General features: G+C 43.5%; 1 protein-coding gene across 1 annotated transcript; it reads right to left on the bottom strand.

Moving 5' to 3' along the window:
- Window positions 1-11,768: 11,768 nt before the first annotated feature.
- Window positions 11,769-23,251, bottom strand: TMEM130 (transmembrane protein 130). The gene is made up of 8 exons (XM_059826641.1): window positions 23,194-23,251; window positions 20,011-20,301; window positions 17,954-18,122; window positions 16,669-16,838; window positions 15,941-16,025; window positions 13,816-14,018; window positions 12,696-12,808; window positions 11,769-11,945 (listed from the first exon to the last, which is right to left on the bottom strand). Exons 1-8 carry the CDS (start codon window positions 23,249-23,251, stop codon window positions 11,769-11,771), a joined length of 1,266 nt encoding a protein of 421 aa, XP_059682624.1.
- Between the last annotated feature and the right edge of the window lie 1,025 nt (window positions 23,252-24,276).

The following is a 24,276-nucleotide window of genomic DNA, read 5'->3' as shown; positions in this document are numbered from 1 at the left end:
ATTGGCACAGTTTTGCAAGAAAAGCTAGAAATGCTATATTATGTGCATTTTCCCCTTAAGCCACTTACTTATTTTCTTGTCAGATTGTCTGTGTGGCAGTCGTCTTTTAGGCTATGACAGTGAGCCTAGCATTAAATGCTGTATTAAAGTATTAGAGAGAGCAGAATAATGTAAACTGTAGTTATCAGTGCTTTAGCTTTCAGAATGTTTTGCAGGTTTGCAGACAAACTGACTTCAGGGTGTTGAAACGTGAGGACCCTTGTTCTCCTCCCTCCCTTGTGGTGTCTCTGACTCCTCCAGAGCACCAAAGCTCATCCTCCTTGAATCCGCAGAGGGAAGCCGAGGAGTAGTTTCACTGCAGCTTACTGGATCCTTCATGCACTCTTGAAGGCTTTTTGATTGCAATGTTATTTCCTCTCAGAGCCAGTATGATTCCCTTTGTGCCACAATAAAACCACTTAACAATCTTTCTTCCCTTTCAGGAGAAAGGAAGCAATTTAAAAAAATATATATCTCCAGCATTTCTAGGCTAAAAAATATATCACATTTAAAATGTTGTGGCTGTGGCTTTGTAGGCTCTCCCACATCCAAACAATGCAATGTCATGCTCCAAAACTTCATGGCTTGTGAGATTCAATGCTGGGCTGGTAACATATAAATTGCATTTTTTTCAAAGTTACATTGCTGCATATCATTAGAAAGAGAAAATACTTATTTGTCCTCTGATACTGAGCACTGATTAGTAGCCATGTCAAATCTGAATTAGAAATATTCAAAATTGTGGCACTCACCAGCAAGTAAAAGGCGTATTAGATTATTTTAGAATGTTTTTATGGCTCCATGTGAGTAATTCGACAGATGGTACTAAGGCACTTGGTTATAATGCTAAAGGAATATAAAAAATGGTCTTGCTTAAAATAAGAAAGTAAATTCTCAAAAAGTTCTACAACAGTTTTACAGAAGTGTGGCACGCACAGCATAGATAAAGAATTGAATGTGACTCCGTTATGGCATAGCCTGCCTTAAAACCCCAAGTAAAATCTCATGCAAGCAGTAATGCACATTGATGAAACATCTGCATTCCATGGGTCTGTATCCCTCTTGAAGACAGATGTGTGTATATAGGTACAGGCTGTGTTTGTGTAGTGTACGAGTTAGTGAAACAGATCCAGCTGCTGTGAAATCATGCTAACTTTGAGGCATAAATTAGGTGGAAATTTTCCAGATTTGTATTTAAAAATGACATACTCAAGAGCTTTGGAACTAAACAAGCCCCATCTGTTTTCAAAATTATACAGCACTAAGAACATGCCCCAGTATACATCAAAATTCGGGATGTCGTATAAGAAACAGCAACTTCTAGGGTAACAGGAAGATTTCCAAAAAATGATTTTGTATGTCTCCTCTTGAAGCAGTTGGTTAAATGCACTCATTGCCTAATCTACTGTTTTTAGCGCTGATCATGAACTATTTTCAAGTTTTATTTTCTGATGGAAGTGTTTCATCACATCTTATGACTGAACTGTATTAGTTGGTAGGTCCTGCTTAGCTATGAGAGGGCTCACTCTGGCACCAGCCAACCCATGGCCCATCTGCTGCATAATATCTATCTTTAAAACAAATATGCTTTGGCTGTAGATGCTTCTAAACTTGTTGTGGTTGGTGCTGCTGAGTGGGAATATCTGATGATGTCTGAATTTTCCATAGCCTTTGCATCGAGTGACAGTTCCTCTTGGGATACACTTGTGAGCACAGGGAGGAGAAGGTCACTGGAAGCACTCAGCACGGGTTGACCAAGAGGAAACATTCCTGACCAATCTGATTGCCTTCAATAGTAAAACAAAAGGATTTGGGGATGAGGGAAGAACAGTGTGTGTCATTTACCTTGACTTCAGCAAGGCTTTCAACAGTCTCCCAGAATACTCCTCTATCTAGTGTGGGATATTACATTCTGGATGGACAGCCAACTCAGTGGATTAAAAAACTGATTGGCTCATCAATCCTGGTCACAGTCAATGCATGTAACAAGTGCAGTACTCCAGGGTCTGTCCTGGGACCTGTCCAGTTTATGACCTCTACCCGTGACCTGGAGCAGGTGATGGAGCATGCTTTTGTCAAGTTTGCAGGTGACACCAAATTCTGGGTGCTACCTGTCTGTAGCTTGAGGGCAGACCTGCCATTCAGAGGGTCCTTGATAGACTGAAAGGCCAGTGGGAACCATTTGAAATTCAGTAAGGACAAATACAAAGTCTTGCACCTGGAAAGAAAAAGCCTTGTGACCGTAAAGGCTCCAGAAGACAGAGCCAGACTCTTCACCAGGGTGTGTGGTGGGAGGAGAAGAGCCAGCAGGCATAAGTAGACACACGAGAGGTTCAGGCTGAGTATAAGGAAAACCATTTTCCCCATGGGGACCCTCAGCAGTGGAGCAGGCTGGCCAGAAAGCCTGAGCCACCTGGTCTGACCTCAGACTGACGCTCTTTGAGCAGCAGGTTGGACTAGAGACCTCCCGGGCTCCCCTCCAGCCTGATCTATCCTGTGACTGTGATCCTCTAAGTGTTCAACATTTTTGGGTTGAACATTTTTTAGACTTGTGGGTGGTGTAAACCAGAGTTGACCACAGCAGTCAGATCAACATATATTAGCTCAGGATTTGGTATTTCAAGTCTCCCAAAGAGTCTGGGATAGAACAGAGGAGAGCTGCAGCTCTCTAAAATGGCAAACCTGCCGTACATTTGTTGACTGAGTCTAACAGAGCTGCTCAGCTCTGCTTTCTTTCAAGTTTCTCTGCTGGCTCAAACACTGCAACATGTTACTGTTAATAAACAGCAGAACAGCGGCCACATATCTGGGGTCTGCAATAGGACGTCTGTATGTTCATTGTACCCAGGAGACACTATATTGCCTGAATTACTGATAGTAAAGTTGCTGTTCTAGGGAGAGAGGGAAGAAAACAGAAAGGTTGGCTCAAAGCTCGTGTAAACAATTAGTAGCAAGTAAACCAGGCTGTGAACTGACAGCACATCAGCTAATGCCCTGAATTCCTTTGTGTGAAGCAGCTTACTTTACTCAGAAAGCAGAGTGAGGCCCTGGACAGATGCCCTTTTGCAGGTCCGGCTGAGCCAATGGAAAATGCTATTGATCCAGATGCTCCTGAATGCTTCTCTGCCAGAGGCTGCTGCCCGTTCCTATTTGCTGGCAGAAGGGGTTCGCATGAGCATATACGCCTTTGGTTCAGGCAGCATCAGTAGGGCTGCTGCAAACTGGCAGTTTGAGTTTGAGTTTAGAGTGGTTGGTGTGAGCTGGCCCCAGGGATTTGGCTGATGTGAATTAGGAAATTCCCATGCTCAATGTGGCAGATCCAATGCAGGGACAGGGACAAGCACTGGTGAGTGCTCCCACGGCACAGCTGGGGCGGGAGGAGGACAGCCCTCTGAGGCTAATGGCACCTTGCATGGAAGAGCCTCTACCTGTGCAGAGGAACTAATGAGCTGTGAGCTCACACCCCTCTCGCGGTGCATTAGCTTTCTCACTTTAAGAGGGTGATGAGATCGCTGAGTGTCACTGCCAGTGAATGACAATACCCACCTTTTCTGAAAACTCCCTGTAATGTTGTACACAGGCCTTGATTACTGTTGTTTTTCTCCTTGGCTCTCAGGAGTACATTTTACAGAAGCACAGATGTTACCCAGAAAATTCGAAAACCATAGAATTGCCTCATACTTTTTATGCTTTTTGCTTCACTTTAATATTTCCCCGAAGGATGCTATGCCTTCTTCCGTCTCTTTCTGGACAGAAAATCCCTTTGTAATGTCCTGATACTGCTGGTGGTTTTTTCTTTTTTTAATTTAAAAGCTTGCTTTGGAGTTATGTCTCCTTCCATGACAGGCAATCCCCAGAAATTATTTTGTTTTTACATAATTTGCACGTCTGTGTTCTGTCTGTGGTGTGAAAACCAGCAGAATGCTGGTTGTTAATAATACCAACCATATATTCGTTGCTTTCCTGTTGCCACTGTGACCCTCCCAAAGTCATTGACGATTCATCATCTTGTAGCAACTCAAAATGAGCAGTGCGCAAGGGGTGAATTCCTGCTGGTTTAGCGTGGCTAGTAAGCGTCCTCATTGTGTCTTGCACCCTGACGAGTTCTTGACACTGGTGGACAGTTTCAGTTGTCTTGTCACTGAACTATGGCCACCTCTGCAATGGGCATGGCAAGTTTTGAACAGGCTCCATTTGATCCAAACTAAGCTCTCCGGAGAAGGGTAGGATCTGTTGATGATTATTTGTGACAGACGTTTGCCTGTCCTGTAATGACGTGGGAGAACAGCTCTTTAAATCACAGGACTGTCAGCAGCTGCAAATATCTGCGGATATGGGATCTGTAATCTCTCCTCTCAGACCTTGCACTGGTGTTTAATCTCTGCTATTTGTGACTGCAATTGGTCTTTTTTATAGGAGTCATGTAAAATCCACTGCAGTAAGGAATCACTGCGCATTTCTCATTTGAATGGCAGGGAATATTGCACAAATACACGTATATGTCTGTATGTGTGTGTGTATACACACACACACACACACATATAAAAATAAAAACACAGGGAGCTCTAGTGCAAACATTACCACGTACTCCAGAAAGCCAAACAGAGGCCGCAGTTAGTACATGGGATGGAGCTGTTGAGTTTTCAGGTGGTACAATAATGAAAAGTAGACGTGCCTCGGAGTCCTGGGCAGCCCCGACAGTGACACCCATGAGAGCCCAATATGTGCCTCAAGGACAGTACACCTGGAGAGATGTAATCGTTCCCTATTAAAATGCTCATTGTTTTGGAGCTGAGGACTTTCTTTACTGATCAAAGAGCTGCCTTTGATTAATCAGTTTTGAAATGAATGAATTTCTAAGTTCTCATTTTTTGCTTTTCTTAGGGGACATATTTCAAAAGCCTTTTGATCTTTGGTGATAGGTATTTAGTAAAAGGCAGGTACACTTTTACAAAAAGAACCATGGAAGTCTTCTTGTAAAGGGTGACGTGTTTAAAGCCCTGATCAGAAAACATTCAGAACACGTGTTCAGCAGGTCCATTGACTTCAGTGGGCCTGTGCACACTCATAGGGTTGCTCTTGTGCTCATTCTTCAGCAGGATCAATGGTTTTAAAAAGTAAAGTCAGGCTGCTAGTCTGTGGGGAAAAAAAAAAAGATAGCATCTACTGCAAAGGTCAGAAAATATTTGTGTGGCATCTTACACTAACAGAGTACAGGCAGCACAAATCTTTACAAATAGGCGTCCTGCTGGTACCAATTGAAATGTAGGAGGCAGTTACTGCCTCTCAGTTGTAAGTGTCATTTGATCCCCAGGGAGGCATTTAATGGATGGTATTTCCCTACTGAGAGTCCTGTCTTTTCTTTCTGTACTTCATTAGTAATAGTTGAGGGCCCTCCTCTTCATAAAAAATGTATGCACTGCTTACCTGATTTTTCACGTACTGTATTATGAAAAAGGATGTTGTTCCTACAGAACTAAATAGAACACTTTACCTTTAATTATACAGTATCTTCCTGTCTGCAAGCAGGTTTTCCCCACTACTTATTACCAAGCCAAAGAGAAGGAAAGAACAAAACAGAAAAGAGAATAAACCCCAAATAAAACAATGGCTATTTGCAAATCCACTTGCCTCTGAGCATTTCCCCCCTCCCCGTCCAAGCTGTGGGGCCTGGATCAGTCTTAAGGATACTTCAGAATGCAACTCCTATCTGCGGTGAGATCTCTATGGGCAATGGATGCCTCACTCCTTCTGCGGAGGTGGACCTGTGATATGAAACACTCATCTTACCGAGTATGAATAATTTTATCCACAAGTGAAATCTTGCAGTTGTTTGACAGGGTAGAGCATTACTATCCTACTGCTGTTAGAGGGAGAAAAAAAATCACGAGAAAGAACTCAAAATATCACAAGTAGATCTACCGGGAATAATTTCAGATTCAAAACTCAAGCTGTAACAAAACCCAAGTCTTTCCCTGGTGGCTCAGGGGGACTGTATTGACCCGTCTCTCTCCCCCAGGATCAGGGGCTGCCATTCACTCTCTGATACTGCCTTGGTTAACAACTCTCCTATTTTCCTGCAATGTTTTCACTAAAATTTACTTTCTAATAACCTTCATCAACTCCACAAGCATATAGATTATTTAATAACAGAAATACCTTACTTTAATGGTCTAATTAAATATGGTAAAACACTTTAACGTGCAAATACGGAGCCTCCCAGGAACTGCTCTGAGTGTTGTTGGGGATAGCTCAGAAGCGCAGATCTGCCTTTATGGCTGCAGGGTTCCTGCACAGGGCACTCGCCTGTGGCGGCAGAGAACATGCTGCGCTGCCTGTCATAAAGCAGTCCTGTTTGTCCCCTGTGACCCCTGAAAATGCTCTGGATTCATTGCAAATGTGAATTGCAAGTAAATTCATTACACAAGGAAAAAATCCAATGGTGGGTTAAGAAATGGGTTTTGCATTAGACACCCCCTCTCCAGATGCAGGTGCTCGCTGTAGGCCTTTTGGTGTGGTCCTGAGAACTGGGCTTTCCCACTGAAGTGAGACTGCTTACCTTTCCTTCGGACCCTTTCCACCACCCCGAGGAGCTGCTCCGCCAAGTCTGCTCCTGTGTTTGCACTTAAGCACGTGTTTGAGTGCTTTGCTGAAGCAGAATCAAACTGGCCAGTTTCAATATTGGCTTTTTTTTTCTTAAATTGAGCATGTTGTGTTTTGTTACATAGCTTGGGGTGGTGAGAAAAATCCCTTAAACTTGAAGTTAATTAGTATGGGAAGACTGTAAATTATCGAGATTGCCTGAATAAAAGTAAGGGCATTGCTATTTAATTAGCGAGTGCATTTGGATTTTTTAGATTATTTTTTCCTTTTTGATTTAATTCAAAATATTGTAAGTACTTTGCATATAATGAAAGAAGAATAGATTAAGGACAGGAAACTGAAAAGGCATTAAAAACCTATGGCATAATATTTTTTTTGCTAGTAAGTACATGCTGTTGATCAGATAAGAGAGCTTTTATTGCTGTGGTCTGTTCTCATTTTGTATCTAAACTGTAGCTGAAAAGAAGCTTTAAATGACTAATTTATATTACCAGGAAGGACTGAGCTTATAGAGCTATTAAACAAGCATGTGCCTGTTTGTTGCTTTGTCTGCTTCCCTGTTTCTGAGACCTTCCACTGAAGCAATGGGGACCTCCAGGTGATTTCAAGAAATGTTTACACTCAGCTGTGTTTTACAGTGTGGGCTGCTTTCTTCTTCATTTTCCTTAATTTAAGGTAAGTCATTGTAGATTGAAACTTCACAGTTACTCTCTTTATGGAAAATGATACCGCTTTCATTCACAGGAATGGGCCCGATCCCACCAGTTTCTAATCACGCAGCATGTGTCCCACTAACATACGGAACTATGGAACCGGGTGTCGTAGTGTCAAGTGCATTGACTAACGTACAGAGAGCTCTCTCCCAGGAGCATTACTGCCTGCACAACTTGCTCAGTCTGTCCATCCATCACCTTCCAGCGAGAGATGCAGGGCTCACAGCGCGCTGGGCAAGCGTTTCTGTGCGTAGTCATCGACACTGAGTCATTTCTCATAGCTGCTTGGGGTGGTGCCCAAAACTATGTACTTGTATTGTGAATAATATGCATCTTTTATTGAATCTGGTTGCGCATTTAGCTTACATGCTACAGCATTCCCTGAAAGCCTCCCCGGAGGCTCACGTCTGCCACCGTGGGGGTGGGACGGCGGTGGAAAGATTCCCGTGCCTTGGGAGACACCTGCTGTGCGGTCCACAAATCGCAGCTCCAGGCTGCAGGTGCTGTGCCCAGGCTCCTCTCACAGCTGGGGTAGGTAGGCGTGATAATCTAAGTTGGCGTCTGTAAAAGGCAACCTGAATGTAGTGCTTACCTCGCCCCATGGACTATAAAAAGAACCAAGATTAGGTAGATGGTTTGCATGGTTCCTTAACCTCTTTAATCTTGAATTTTATGCAGGCATCTCCATCTGCCTCTGCACGAGCAAGCTCCATATCTCTCTATGGCTCCCTTTTGCCTCTTGTGAATGGTGATAGTATCACTTCCCTGCCTCCCAGGACCTCTGTAAGTAAATGCATTAGAAATTTATTTGGCTGGGGTAGTTGTGGGAGCAGAGAAGTCTTTCACTCGTGCTCTAGTATAATTTGGTCCTGTAGTTGTGTCAGTTGTTGCGCAACTATGGTATTTTGTACAAAACCTACTATATACCGTGATTGCTCTCCTTACGCACGCTGCTGTAGGAATTACGCACACTGGTGATGAGCATACCCAGCTCTGAAAGATGAGGTCCAAGAAGTTTCTGGAACTTCTGCATTCCCCACGTTAGTGGCTGCAATTCAAAAATCCCCATTTGTAGTGCTCAGTGGGCTGTCAAAGCTGAGATCTGCAGGGTTTAAACAATTTTGTGACAGCTGCAGGATAGCACTTCAGTTTCCACGGAAACTGGCACTGGCTCTCCAAAATCAAGGTGAAGTGTTGGCTGATTATCTAATAATAATGATGAACATGTAAATATGAAGTTCTTCACCTTCCTCTTGCTGAACCAATTTCCATTCCTACAGCATCCAGCAAATGCAATAGAGGTCTTGTGAATTCAAACTGTTGTCACAGCTTGGGCTGCATAGTCTACTTTGCAGAGAAGAAAGACAGAATTCAGCCTTGAGCTGTTCAGACACTGAGCCTTATGCTCTGCTGTTAAGATAAAGGACTAATTTGTCCGCACACCTACTGCACAAACTGGTACCATTGTTTATATGAGAAATTCCTGAATAACAGAAGTTCTTTTGCTTTACTGTGTGTTTTTATACTATGCCTTTCCAGAATATTTTTGTCCTCAAATGCATTTCCTTGTAAATAATTCTCATTGCATAAACTTCTTATCTGCTCACACTCTTGCTTATCACCTGAATTTAATCGCTCTTTGGCTTTGCACTCACTGGACTCTTGTTTTGAATCAGTGAGTTTCATCGTTTTGCTGAACATTCCTTTTTCCAGGTCATTGATTTCTAAGGTTAACAAAATGAATCCTCCTGCTGATCCTTGTTACGTCCCACTAATCTCCTTGCTATGTCCTGAACCGCTCAATTACCTTTTGTCTTCAATTTCAGAGGCATTTATTGAACCCACAGATCAGTCTTCTGTGCAGGAAGCAGTTTCATATTGGATTCAGGAACATGTTCATGTGAATATTTCTCATACCCCAATTTGTTAAGGCTGTTTAAATTTTCTTGGTTAATTTGCTTCTTGACATGCCCTTTTAAGTGTACTTTCTCCACTGCTTATTTTTTGTAAGAGATGTCTTTCTAACCTCTATTCTATTCCATCTGCTCTTGAATAATATCTTCCACTATTTGATAGTGTTGACTTTCCACTTTGCAGCACTTTATCGTTTCTACCTTTCTGAATCATTTGACTCCTTCGCCACCCTTTGTTCATTTTAGGAAGAGAATAAGAGCCAATGTTCTTCTGAAGGGCATTTGCTCTCTTTTCTTCAATAGGAAATTGGGGATTTTCTTAGGCCTGTCTTTCATATCACTAACTCCATGTCCCTCTTTTTTTTTGGCTGGGGGTTGATATCCACTTTAGCCAGGTTTAGCATGATCAGTTTTATCTCAGCTCGGACATACTGGGGAGAGCACGGAGGTGCAAAACCAAAGAAGCAAAGTTCGTGGCCTAAGGCCCTGTTGACACCCTTTGAATCAGCTGGGTATTAAAGGAAAATGGGGCAGAGCGTAAGTCTTGTTCCTTTGATATGATCTTCTTCCAGCCCAAATGACCCCAGTTTTAGGTACCTATAACTGAGTCTGCTCTGTCATAGTTATTGTCTTTGCTAGGAGTGCAATATGGAGAAGAAAGGGCTTTTTACACATTCATTAGTGTGCCAAGGGGTTGTCTTTAGGTGTATTATAGCAGCAAGGGTCACATGTCTGTCAGAAACGTAATAAAAGAAGAAAGCCCAAACTAAACTTCTGGCTGCAGAGAGCCACTGTGCAGTCTGTCTAGGGCCACCATCACTCTGAGTTGCATTTTTCACATCAGAAATCTGTTATTTCCAGTGCCCAAGGACCGTGTAGCCATTTACAGAACACACTGACATCCCAGAACAAGTCACATACCTTTGGCAGTGGCTCAGATGGCTGGGATCTCAGGAATAAGCAGTAATACTGAAGCTCTCGAGACAATAGCTTCTTTGCTGAGGAGAGGCACATTTTTATCAGTGACTGAATATGACTGAAGGTAAGAGTTTGACACCAGGGCACTGAGAAGAAATACAAAGGACACCACTCCTAATCAACAAGCTTATTTATAAATACAATTTCTCTTTAGAAAAAAAGCCAAAGGAAGTTCTGCCTTGGAAAGTACTTTTTGACAAAAACTTGGTTTTACTGGATCATTTGTTATCTTAGATGACCCTATTCTATTTTGAATGTGTGAAGTTAATTAATAAAGCCCTTCTGAGGTCATGTAATTTCGTTCACAGAGGAACTGAAGCTCTGGGCTTCGCTGAGGAAACATCGAAGTTGAATGTGTGAGACGAGCACCCCGAAAACCTCATGGTAAATCCCCTCACATTCAGACAATTATCTCCGAATCCGTGCATCTCAGAAATTATGACATACTTGAAAAACCCCAAGCCCACGATACCCATAGGCTTTAAATCAGAGGTGGGGAAGGTGTGTCACGTTTAGAAAAAGAAATGGCCACAAAGGCACTTTTGTTTAAAAGCCTCCAGGGTACTCTGACATGCCTTGTAGCAGGGGGCAAAGCCTGGCTGAGCAGGAAGCTGATAATAGAAGATAGTCTGCAACAGGCATGGAGTTTACACAGCCTTGAACACTGACTATGAATTTCAATTTCATATGTTTTGCTGAGCAGCTTTGAGCTATTGGTTGTTGCTTTTTGGAAGAGGAGCTTTGGTGACTAGCTGGGTAGTAATATAAGAAAGAAAAGAAGAATGAACAGCCTGGAAAAAAAAAAAAAGGAAGCTACTTATACAGATTGGAGTGGTGTACCACTTCACAAAGTGTTGGAGATGTGGAGTCTTCTGCAGCACATGCTGCGATCCCACCAAAATACCACTAGCAGCTAGCTCTCCATGAGCAGGTCACCAGCCACTACAGTCCCACAGAAGCCCAGAAGCCCATTAATTTTAAAAAGGGGTCTTTTAAGACAGGAGGAAAAAGGACAACATAATTAGGCAGTCTGGTTCATTGGAAGCACCTAGGCCGTTCTCAACCTGGACAACTCAGTTCCTTTTTAGAACAAATACACATTCAACAGCATTTTGGGTGACTTCCATTTCCAGTAATATTGTTGTAACATAGGAAAGAAAGGTATGTTTGTCTTAAGCATTTTCTTCTTTGAAACAGACAGCAGCAGGAACAGAGAAATTACAAGAGGTAGTGAGTTTAGCAAACCTGCACTTAAAACAATCTTTCATAAGAATAAAATGCTGCATTTACAGCTGTAAATGTATACACCCGTATAATTTTAAAATACAAAGATACTTTTACTGTGTTTCAGGGCTTGCTCTTTTTTAGTTCAAAGAATGGAACGCTCAAGTGCTGAACTTAAAGTGGTTAACCTCATTGCATTGGCAGAACCAAACCATTCATGCAGCACTGGGCTTTTAACTCATCGTAAGTGAGAAAGTTAAACCCGGCAGTTGGTGTAACCAAAGTGCAATTGTGTTCTTCACACCGTGTACGTTTTGACTGGCTTGTAAAACGAATGTAGAAGTTCATGACTCTCCCTGGCAGCTTCCTGAGATGGCCGAAGAAAACATGATCTGCAACATATTTGTTCACAGCCTGACTCCGAATGAGAAGACAGGTTTTTATCAGACAGTGGAGAAAAGTCAAAGTCAGCTACCTGGAAAAGGAACATCAAAGAGATAATTTTTAATTTGGGTCCTACTGGCTCAAGTAAGTCCAGCAAGAATACTTTGGGCCAAAAATGGCACTCGATCCTCAACCAGTTTCAGTCACTCACCAACTTCAAATACACTTCTGATTTATAGCTGCTGCAAACCTGACTCACGGGCAGCCTTTCTAGCAGTATATTATTCATATTGTGGCATGTTGTAAAGTGTATTAGGTACTTTCCAAAGGGCCACGAAAGCTACTTTTGATTTAGAAGCTCATGCTTATTACAAATACGATAATGTAGCAAGTGAAAGTGACACCAGAGGTGGAAGGGAGCTGGGAAGATAAAGGTCACATACTAGGGTCAGGTGATGATTTAGTGCCACTTTAGGTAACATACCCACCCTTTTTTACCATCCTGTATCATCTCTCACTATCTCCCTGCATTCTTTCATGTAACCACTCTGAGGCAGATTCTCCGGAAGGGACACTTCAATGCAAGCACCTACTTAGGAATATTAACAAACTGCCCATGATAGTCCTGGCAACTGGAATTATAGTTATAGTTCTCCATAACAAGCCAGAAGCGTGGCTGTTGCTTAAAGTGTTTGCCTACACTGTTCAGATTTTTCCATGGAACGGACCAGACATACCAGGGAAATGCTCCTCCCACTCTGTTTGTCTGGGAATTAAAGAAGGGACATGGCTGAAAGGTATCTAATTACTATCCCAGCTCAAAGTAAGAGCAACTGAATACCTCCACGAGATCTTTTTGTTGTGTGTTACTTCGAAAGGTCGTGTACAGCACCAGTCCTAGCATTGCTGAAACCAGAGTGATGCACAGCAAGACAAAGAAAGCCGGGTGGACCCCTAGGAAAGAGCACAAGGGCACATTCCCGGAGTGATACAATACTCTGAGAAGAGGCAACAGTGAGAAGGAAATGATGTTTTAGGAGAAGTTTTCATATTTTTAGAACAAAGGACATGTGTGTAACAGGGACTAAATTTTTCAGCCCAGATCACTTCAGGTCTTTCTGAAATCTCAGAAGTGGGAATGCGGAGTTGTGAGGTTATCAGGGTCTTTCCCTTTTTACCCCTCTTTTCTCTTGAACAGCCTAAAAACCCCACACAGGGTTACACGTGTTACCCTAACTCCCCAGGGTGTTTGTACCTCTGTGGTAGCCCAAGAGGATAGGAAGGAACCTCATTTTCACAGCAGCTAGCAGCCTCCAGCGAAGGGGATTTTGCACACTTAGCCCTGAATGCACGCCAGTGCCTTCTGGAGTGAGCTGCGCTGTATGCAAGTGCTGGCCCATGGTGAGATGGTATAGCCTGGCTGTCCCCTAGGCCAGGTCCTCTTCACTTGGCCACCTAACCACTTTCTCAGATGATACAGGGACACAAGAGGGGCATGTGTGAGCATGTGGGGGGACAGAAACGTGTAATGAAATGGAGGCCTAGAAAAATCTACCCTAAAAAAACCCCATAACTAAACTAAACAAAAAGAAGAATTGAGACGGCTTAATTAAGGGAGTGTTACAGATGCGTATGTTTTCCTAGTTATCCTCTCTAACTACAAGAGCCAGACTATTTAAACTCAAAAATATGTAATTTAAGTAACTCAGCCTTCCCAGGAAACTCATTAGCTTCAAGATGCTCTTGAGACTAAGGGTTCAGCAGGATGCAAGAAGCTCAGAGCAATTACAGTAGGCACATTATAGGCTCTCCTTTCTCTTTCTGCTTCCTATGCTTTTAGGGATCTATACCAGCTTCCAGAAACCTCATCTGCAGGCTAGTAATTGTCCCTGACATGTTTGAGACTCTTGGTTCCCTGACAGGTGGGAATCTCTGTGCCACTAAGAGTAGCTGCTCCTCACCTGTTGGCCACACTTTTATTTCATGGTACGTCTGCAGCATCGTCACGCCCTTCTCCACTCTGACGCTGAGGCAATACTGTCCAGCATCACTGAAGGTATGGCTGAGATTGTAGCAGGAGCCATTAATCACCACCAGATGGCATTTTTCACCATCAAGTGGAATGCACTCGGCCTTTATAAGCCAGCATAATGCCAGCGGCGGGCTGAAATGTCAAAAACAGAAAGAAAAAAAAAATTAGGTTAAAACTTCACAAAAATTTCAGCTAAGAGCTGATGAATCACTTGGTTAAAATAGCATAATAATTTTTAAAACAATGAAGTTAAACTAAATACAAATAGAGAAGTAATTAACTGCACAATTGTTTGGTTTATAGCATTTGTCAGTTGAAAAAGTTCTTTGTGATGCTTCTATAAAAGCAAGCCTTTCAGCTGAGAGCTAAATACCTGTGTGGGTCATAGGCAGGCCACTGTGTGTAGAAAACCCTACATTCCTTCTCCAATAAAGATAAAAGGAACCTTTTTTTCCTGCCCTTCCAAGGGAGTATAGGTTGTTTTTCCTTTGTCCTTTTCACACACTGGAGATCACTGTCTGTGCTACTGAAGTACACCCGAGCCTTTTCTGATTAAAAAACCCCACAACCAAAACTGGAAAGAATGTAAGATGAGCTCTGTACAATAGACTAGTAGCTGGAAAAGGTAAATAAATTGTGAGGATCACAGTAGTCCCTTACAATAACAAAAAGGGTTTTATTTGCTATCAAGCAAGCTAGGTGTGATCCACTTTATGGCCATGTGTCTTCTCACTATGTTTACTTGATACCTTTTATTTACATTTTCAGACCCTTGTTCCAACTGATTCTGCTTGGACTCACCTTACGCACTATGGACTTTGATTCTGACAACAGATAGAGCTTTTCTTTACCCCACCTTATTACCATTTTGTTCCTTATCTCTTTAGGACATTCTCTGCTAAAGAAAGCAGCATATTTATGTGTTTAGCTCATTTTCTGGCTTTGTTTTTGATAACCCATCTCTCAAGCCTTTGTCATTGCTTCTCTATCATAAACTCCTATTGCATCAGTCCCAGTCCTGTGGCTAGGAGGTTAGGTCTGGCAAATGTTGTCCATCCTAAAACCAAGCCTGCTTTTAGGGATCTCAGATTTGCCTGTAATGGTTTTTGGCCGTTCATATTTACTTGTATGCCATCTCCAGTTTCCGCTCCTGCCAATGTGCCATTGACTTTCTGAATGCAAACAGTGCTGCTTTGTCTATTGGGACTATTTATGCCTTTGGCAAATGAGTCTGCATTGGGTGCTGTTCTCTCCATCCTACATCCTTACTAATAGCCCTGCGCTTTTTTTTTTTTTTTTTTTTTTAAAATCCAGCGTTAGCTTAAACAGCTCCCAGTAGAAGAACGTGAAAGTGTCACCCTTCTGGAGAATAAATTACTTCTGTGGTCATGGAGTTTGTATGGTGAAGGAGCTTTCCTGAGCATTTCAATGGGATTTAAAATGCTTCTGCCATACAAGAAGCTCTGATGCATTCTAAATACTGCAGCTTGAGAGAGCTTGTACTAGGATTGAGGTGCTCATGACTCCTATATTCCTATAATCCTCACTGCATGGAGCCTCTCTATCTTATTCATCTTGTGGCAATCTTAACTTTGCCAAAATTATTCCCCAAACCCATTACTCCTATGTGCCAGTCAAGGATCGCTGCTATGCAACAGGACTCTGAATACAGTTTAATTTAATGGTGGGGAAATTGGTCAAGGAGAAAAATTCAAAAGGAAGTTTTAAAATGTAATTTTTCTCACTATCTTTCTCTGGCTAGTTCTCTTTTAACATTCTCTTTACAAAGATATAAAAACAACATTTGCTTTACGTAGGAGGATTCTACTTTTCTGCACAGATGCAGGCTCTTTCAGGCTCTTTCAGGCTCTTAGAGTTCATGGTATTTCAAGTCAGGAAAAAGCAATATTCAACAGTATGTTGTTCAAAGGAAATGTCTTTTTTGTTTTAAGAAACAGTTCTGTGAGGTGCAACTGACTACTTTAAGGAAACAGTGGGGGAAAACACTTAAATAGACAATGCTTTTTGGGGAAGAAGTTGTGTTTGCTACTTACGTGCCATTGATATGAAGAGACAAACTCAAGTTTTCCATTACGTGAGTCTCTCTGGAGCCCACTACATTAATACTTTTAACAGCATCTGAGGGGAAGAAAAAAAACCATGTCAGACTCCACATGTAAACTTGAAATTCACTGTTTTTCCAGTGAAGATTTGTTTTCATAGACTTTGCAGATTTTAGCTCCATCAGTCACACAAATAGTAATACTTGCCTCACACCCAAAAAAGAAACCTAGCAGTAGAGTTTTAAGTTTTCTGAATGTTTTGTGATTTCTTTTTAATATATAATCAACTACTTTATTAATCTTTTACATTTTTACCTATGTGTTTGTTTACTCCAGAAGCTAATCAAATCAATGAAATGTTCCTAATGCTTATTTTAACTAATTTATTTTTTAGGGATAGCTGGCATAAATTAAACAAACAAATCCTCTATAAGTTACAGTAAACATTTTATTGTAAGTCTTAAGTGTATGTGAGACTTTTACAAAAGACAGTGAAACTTTTGGTAAATGAAAAAGAAACGGAATATTTTATATATTCCCCCCATTTTTTTCTGCACTAGAACAGCGCAAAGTCCATTTTGCAATGGAAACTCTTCATTGAATAATGTTGACCAGTTCTTGCATGTGAAACAATGCTGAAGTTGTATTATCACATTAAAGCTAAATTGTATCTGTACATAGATGGCAAGTTCTGAGTATGCAAAATGTTTTATAATTACCTAACAGCTCCAGAGCAGTGGTAAAATCACCAGTTTTCTGCACCGTTTCTCTTTCATGTATGATGCTTCCAATTTGCTCCCATTCAGCTATGACTTTCAGATGCACCGTGCTATTCCCCATGGTAGAGCAGTTGTAGTAGACAAAGGGTTCCTTGGTAATCTGATAAACTCTATGTGTAACATTGAAAGATTTAGAATCAAAATTGCCTTTTACCAAGTCCTTGCGTATTTCTATTTTAAAAGGAGCAAGCTCGAATATATTTTCTTTATAGACAATGCTATAGTTGGCTGTGATTCTAATTCTTCTTCATGTCCATATCAATGAGGATTAATGTCTGTGGCATTACCAATAAAACTACAATCGGTATAAGACTCAGAGTATATTTATGCATTTTTAATCAAAGAAACTTAAGATAATGCTAAAAGAATTCAAAAAATGGAATAGGAATAGTCAGTAAATTATGAAAGCTACCTTTATAGCAGGTGGACTATAAGCTAACTGAAGCACTAAGGTGGGGGAGGAAAAAAAGAAACAGAAAAATTAGTATTCAAAGACTAAAGCTTACATTTCTATTTGCATACACTTATTCGTATTGGACATATATTCATCCTCAGAGAAGGAAAATAACTGAATGTCTTTTTTCCTACTGCAGAATGGCTTAAGGGCTAGATACTACCCATGGTTTTATTTCTGATGGTTATGAGCTATGTTGGGGTTTTTTCCCCCCTCCATTTTGTTATTAGGTAAGCATTAGGTGTGTGTTAATATGCACCTCCATATTATTTGAGAGTCCTATACACTTTCAAAAGCTCCTCACCCAAGCTGTGGTATATTTACAGGTAGCTGCTCATAGTAACAGCTACTTACTGCCAAACCACAAGACAGTATACTGCTTCCATTTTCCTTAAGTGCACAAATTATTCACATATTCAACAACAACCACCTGCTAATGAAGATCTGCTGGTGTAATGATGTTTTAAAATAACAATTTACAGTAAGTTACTTTTTCCAGTTCATTCAGTTCAGCTCATTGCACACACAGTAATACACCTAGGCATATATTTGAACAAGCAATTTAAGTCTTTAAAACATCACCTTTTGTGAGTACGCAGTGACTTCTGTGCCAAAGTTTTCATAATTCACCTGGTTGACATGCTAAGAATGTACCAAGTGACAAAGGTGTATGCTTTGTCGTATGATTTAATCAGGATTTTTCTCTAGATAAGTGTCTGAATCAGAGCTATCTTGAATACTCATTAAAGCAAACAAAGTAACCACACCTACCCATCTCCAAAATCCCAGTTGTAGACAAATGATGCTGACTTGAAGTAATGACTTGGGTCATGAAGACAGAAAGAAATCCGGGTCACGGTGCTGGTGGAGGAACTAGAACCACGTGTGATAAATCTACTGTCTTCTATCTGGGCAATGGTAAGATTCCCTGTTATAAATTCTGCAGAATAATAAGGTGTGGAGAAAGAATGACAGCATGTATCACTTTCATAGTATGCTTTGTGTGAGTATCGCAACATTATTTAAAATGTACAGCATAAGTCTATCTGTGTCCTAGCCCAAGTGGTTAAGTGTATTTTATATCTATTACTCAGTGTTGTTACATGTGCTAGTGAGGCAGAGAGATTAAATTACTTATTTAGGGTTATATAATGGGCCATGATAAAGCTTCTAATAGAACTAAAAGTAATAATCCTGGACTGATTGAAGTCAATACCGATTTTTACTATTGATTTTAAAAGAACTGGGATTAACATCAAGTGTCTAGATCAAGGGATTCAGAATCAAACCAGTATACACGCCCTTCGTGTTTGGGGTGGTGGTTTTTGTTTGTTTTGTGAGTTTATGTCGCTGTTTTTTGGTTTTTAGTTTTAGTTACTTCCACAGAAGTGAATATTTGACTACTATGAATAACAGATGTGCTATATATTGTGAATACAGAAAGGGTGCAATTTTGATTTTGATGTCTGTGTGAGATCCTATGCTCAAGTTTGTTTACAAGGACTGGCAAAGGCTGATGTAAAGAAACCTCTCTAACCTATGAATAAAGAGGTATGATGATGATACACTTATCAGCTCATTATAAAATTAATGGGATATTAATTACCAGTAACAGACTCTTAACCTTGTTAACAATTCATTAAATCCGGTTAACTCTTCTCTTGATGATGCACAAGTAAGAATCACAGTTACTGCTTCAGAAAGGGGCTGGTAACTTACTAATCGGAGTTGTAATTTATATGAGTTATTGGCAACTACCTTTGGGCCTCCGTGGAATCCCTGTGGGTGCTCTTGCTTGGGGAAGGCAGAAAGGTACAATGGGATCTTACCTTTCACAGCTATAGAAAGCTTCCATCCCTTTTGCTTGTGGCATGAGAATATGACAGTGCAAAGTGAGAAAGGAGTAAGTAGATATTCAGAAAGGCAGCAGTTCTTAAGAGAGAAAAGATCTCATGTATACTTTTATAACGCTGGGGGTTTCTCAAAAAAAAAATCTCAATAGCTATTCCCCAAAATGTCAGCTATGCCCTATGATAAGCTCTTTTGTCCTCATGCATGTCCTTATCTTTGGCTGGGAGCTGGGACCGTATAAGTAGAGCATTGGGCCATGTGGTTGGAGGGACGTGGTTACTAGTCTCTGAGAGAGGGGACTGTGGGAAGTCAGCTGTCAGATCATAGTTCATGTCAATCCCTGTATCGGAGATTAGGTTAACCATACCGCACCATTGGTCAATTTGTCAAAAAATGCCAATTTATGGTTATGAATATTCCCATAAAGCTGAAATTGCACTTAGCAATATTTGGAAATGCAGCCATGACTTCACATCCAATTTCAGTACACTCAGTCAGAACTTTAAAAGAAAATGTAATGGCTCTTTTGTGCTGATAGCCTAGGGTTTTGCTATGTTATGCAAAAGGGAAAATCAGTAGATTGTCACTGCTGCTGGCCATCCTAACTTTAGGACTAGAAATGCTGGGAAGCAGTACAGGAAGCATTTTTTTAGGAGTCTGGACATCACTGAACAACGCTGATGTGTGAACTTCAGCTACTGAAGCACCTGGTTTCTAGTTCAGTTTCTCTAAGTGATAGAGGGAGGAAAACAAGGGCAGGATCACACTTGCTTCCTGGATGTAGGTAGACTACAGCATGGCCCAGTTAGTACAATGCCATCCAAAACCACCTTCAGTCAAAGGGCTACACAAACCAAACTCTGTTGGCAGAAGCCGTATTTATGCCTGGCTTTCATTTTTCTCATGCTAGCAAAGGCAGGAAGCATTCTGATGTAAACTGACTTCCTGAACACATAGAAGTTGTAAAGCCATTTTACCTGTAATCTGAAGCACGGTGACATTTCTAGCAACCGGCCGACATAACCAACAATTTCTATGAGTCACCCAGACAGATACAGGAAAAGTCCCAGGAAATTCACCGGTCACATTAATTATGGAGTTAAACCGCTGCTCAGATTTCTCTATCAGAATCAGAGGAGCATAAATCCAGTTGAAGTGATACAAGTTTGATGTGACACTGTCATTCTTCATACTTAGACTGGCGTGAACAGTAGCTTGAGCTCCTGTTGTGATGGGACCATTGTTGGTTATTTCCAGACCATACTCCTCTGTGGAAATCAGAAGAAAAATAAAAACCCAAACCTTGTTGTATCACATTTTTTATTTTATTTATTTATTTACACATTTTAACTAGTCAGCTGTGGTTATGTGACTCACAATGACACTCATCCCAGCGAAGACTTTACCACCTTTTTTTTTTTTTAACCATTTAAAAACCTGGAACAGAAACTGTTGCATATGTATATGAGTTGAAACAAGTAGAATTAAACAACATGTTAGACTGGGTCCTAGAAATGTTCATAGTAGAAGGGAGCTTCAGACTAGAACCTCACAAAAACTTTGATGAGGTTTTATAGGCAGAACTGGGCGCTGGCTGTAGGTTCAGTGTCACTAATGTTCTAACATGGTCACTAAACTTCCAGCTACTGGAAGAAAGTCAAGCTCAGCTCTAATCTCTGTCCTAAAAAAAAAGAACTTTCAAACTTAGGTAAGATTTCATCCAATAGATTCCTTTGTCAGCTCTGTTGACCCACAAGTCTCCCCCACCTTCCTCCTAACTGAACAAAAAAACCTCAGTACCAGTTTCTTCTTCTCTGTGGTCCACCACTGACTTCCTTTTCCAGGAAGGGATCAAAAATCCCAATGTAAATGAAGCTCGTACCATGCCCTAGTGGCAGATCAGTTGCCATCCAGAGGGATCTGGACAAGCTTGAGAAGCAGAACCATGTGAACCTCATGAGGTTCAACAAGGCCAAGTGCAAGGTCCTGCACCTGGGTCAGGGCAACCCCCAGTATCAATACAGGCTGGGGGATGAAGGGATTGAGAGCAGCCCTGCGGAGAAGGACTTGGGTGTACCAGTGGATAAAAAACTGGACATGAGCCGACAATGTGCGCTCACGGCCCAGAAAGCCAACTGTATCCTGGGCTGCATGAAAAGAAGCGTGGCCAGCAGGTTGAGGGACTTGATTCTGCCCCTCAACTCTGTTCTGGTGAGACCCCACCTGGAGCACCGCGTCCAGCTCTGGGGTCCTCAGTACAGGAAAGACATGGATGTGTCCAGAGGAGGGCCGCAAAAATGATCAGAGGGATGGAACACCTCTCCTGTGAGGACAGACTGAGAGAGGTTGTTCAGCCTGGAGAAGAGAATGCTCTGGGGAGACCTTACTGCAGCCTTTCAATACTTAAAGGGAGCTTGTAAGAAAGATGGGGACAGACTTTTTAGTAGGGCCTCTTGCTATAGGACATGAGGTAATGGTTTTAAACTAGAAGAGGGTAGATTCAGACTAGATGTAAGGAAGAAATTTTTTACAGTGAGGGTGGTGAAACACCGGAGCAGGTTGCCCAGAGAGGTGGTGGATGCCCCATCCCTGGAAACATTCAAGGCCAGGTTGGATGGGGCTCTGAGCAACCTGATCTAGTTGAAAATGTCCCTGCTCATTGCAGGGGGTTGGACTGGATGACCTTTAAAGGTCCCTTCCAACCCAAACTACTCTATGGTTCTATGAAACAGCAAAGCATGAGAAGTGCAGGACCTCTGATACTGAACCACCCCTGCTGCTCTGGATCGCTCACTGTTATCTTCTCTGCCACGTTTACACAAGCTACTTACTTCAGCTCTTACAACTACTGCAAAGGGCAGAGTGTGAGTGAGGTTGGGTTTAAAGGACAGGATACATTCAGTTTTTTCAAAAAACAGCAGTGCAACAAGATTAAATGACCTGCATGTGTTAAAAATAAAAAAAAAAATGCAAAAAAACCCCAGAACCTCAAAACAAAAGGAAAGGCAACAACCACTAAAAGTTGTGAATTGGGGCAGAGCTGGGAACAGGGTCTGTTTGTGTCCAACATGGAGCATGTTCCCTCCCTGCACCAGCGCTCTGCCTGCCTATCCTCTCGCCAGCGAGCAATGGGGCAACGCTGGGCAGAGCAGCAAAAGACCTGAATCTTTGAGCTTCAGAAGTTGCTTTTCTCACTCATCCATGACCTGTAATGTGGAGGGAGCACTGGGGTCGGCTAAACCCTGTGCTGCCTTTCCTGCACCCATCAGCTTGGATGGGCTGGAAGGACAACCCAAAGCATCTACTTAGTGCCTGTGTTTTATTCCACAGATTGCAGGTGCTGAGCAAATCTGGATGCAAAAGGATTGTGACAAATAACTGTAGCATTACTGCCTGAGCAAGAACCCCACTATTCCCATTTCACAAGACAAGGAATGGCCCTGAGTTCAGGTTTTTGAGTTAATAGAGAAATGGTCATGATTGGATGAAATCTTGCACACACAGGTTTCAGGTCTCTAGAAGATTCAGGCTGTCCTCTGCTTTGTTTCAGCAGAACTTGGGAAGAAAACAGCCAGCTACCTCACGCTTATCTAGCACTTCTCCTTGGAGGTTATCTTGGTGCTTTACAAACCAGGGCCATACTGAAGCCCAATAGCTGCAGCAGTTGGAGATTAAGTGGCTAACCCAAGGTCACCCAGCGAGTCACGCGTGGAGCAAGAGATTTCATCCAGTTCTGGGATTTCTTCTACCTTTCCAACCTCTCTTTGTAGAATGCAGCACAGCGAGGCTACCACAGCGAGGGACAGAGGCTGCCCAGGTGCCTTGTGACCCGCTGCGCCGGGTCAGCGGAGGAAGAAGTGCCGCTTTTGGGTTAGGAAGTGCGAAGCAGAACCCTGGCTCCCCGGGGTGCCTCAGCTTTACTGCAAGCACTGCAGCGCCGAGAATAAAGTCTAGGGAAGGGAGAGGGTGCCCGGAGCTGCTGCCATCCCCTCTCACGGCTGGCAAGCCCGGGCAGGGAACCTCCACCTCCCCACGAAGTAAAGCAGGTGACGCCTGCGGCCTGCCCCCTCGCCCCGCCGCCCAGCTGCCCTCACGCCCTCGCCCGCCCCCCAGGACGCGCTGCCCGGCGGCGATGACAGCGCAGACCGGCGGCCCCTTACCTGCCGCCGGGGCGGCGCGGCCGAGCAGCAGCAGCACCAGGCAGGTCAGCCGCAGCATGCTCGGGGCGGCGGGGGCCACGGGCAGGCACCGCCGGGCCGGGAGCGGGGCCGGTCTCGCCGCGCTGGGGCCGGGCGCTGCCCCCGAGGCCGCCCGCAGTACTGCGGCACCTCTGTCCGCGCCCCCGGGACGCTCCCCCGCGGCAGCGCCCAACCAGCCTCTCCCGGGGGGAGTTCCCGCGGGGCAGCGTTGCCAACGTAACGGGCTGCTGCAAAACCACCGGGGATTTACGAAAAATAATAAATAAAAAGCACGAATGCTGCCCATCTGCGGAGAGGGTGGGCACGGCGCTGAGCGTCTGGGAAAGTTTGTGTTTTGGTTTGGCGGCTGACACGGCGAAGATAAAGTATTTTTCAGGTTCTGGTGGTGTGAGGACGCCTCAGCCACCGGCAGTTTGGCTGCGGCTGCCCGGTGGCTCGGCGTCCAGGCCGGCGGCTCTCCGCAAAGAGTCCATAACGCGAAGTGTGCAACGGGAGCTTCTGGAGAGAGCCAGAAAAGCGGCTCTCACAAACGCAATGCAGGTTTTTTTTTTTTTTTAAGTACTTATTCAAAGCCCTTTCTTACTCCTGGCTGCATTTCTTTTTTGGTACGGACCAGCCCCCCCTCCACCGGCTTCGCTCCCGGTTCCCCGGCGCGGCTGACCCTCTTCTGCCGCCGCTCCCCCCAGGCGCCGCCGGGCCGCGGCCGCAGCGACGGGGCGGGTCCTCGGCGGAAGGGGCCCGGGCCTGCCGGGGGGAGCGACAGCGGCCGCGTCTGCCTGCGGTAACGTCTCGCCCGCTGTTAGCGGCGTCGCGCCCGGCGGTCGCTGCGTCAGCGGCGACCCCGGGGCTGAGGGGAGGGTCGGGGCCGGCCGGCCTCGCCTTAGGCAGCGCGGCCCGGCGGCGGCGGGAGCTGGCGGGCACCCTTTGCAGCTAGGGCGAAGCCGCCCCGGCGGGGCAGGGCTGGGGGTGGCCGGGAGTTGCGGGTCCCCCCGCGCCAGGGCGCGGTGCGGGGACCGGGCGGCGCCGTGGGCCTCGGCGCTCGCC

Source organism: Gavia stellata, chromosome 18 (assembly GCF_030936135.1).
Source record: "Gavia stellata isolate bGavSte3 chromosome 18, bGavSte3.hap2, whole genome shotgun sequence".
Taxonomy (NCBI): Eukaryota; Metazoa; Chordata; class Aves; order Gaviiformes; family Gaviidae; genus Gavia; species Gavia stellata.
This window is presented reverse-complemented; position numbering and strand designations above follow the sequence as displayed.

What these genes read in the sequence shown, in the direction of transcription:
- TMEM130 (XM_059826641.1), bottom strand. Translation starts at nt 23,251, where the DNA reads ATGCTGCGGCTGACCTGCCTGGTGCTGCTGCTGCTCGGCCGCGCCGCC. An exon ending in CACCGTGCTTCAGATTACAG is followed by an intron (nt 18,123 to 20,010) that starts GTAAAATGGCTT and finishes ATTATTCTGCAG; the next exon opens with AATTTATAACAGGGAATCTT. An exon ending in AACTGGGATTTTGGAGATGG is followed by an intron (nt 16,839 to 17,953) that starts GTAGGTGTGGTT and finishes TGTTACACATAG; the next exon opens with AGTTTATCAGATTACCAAGG.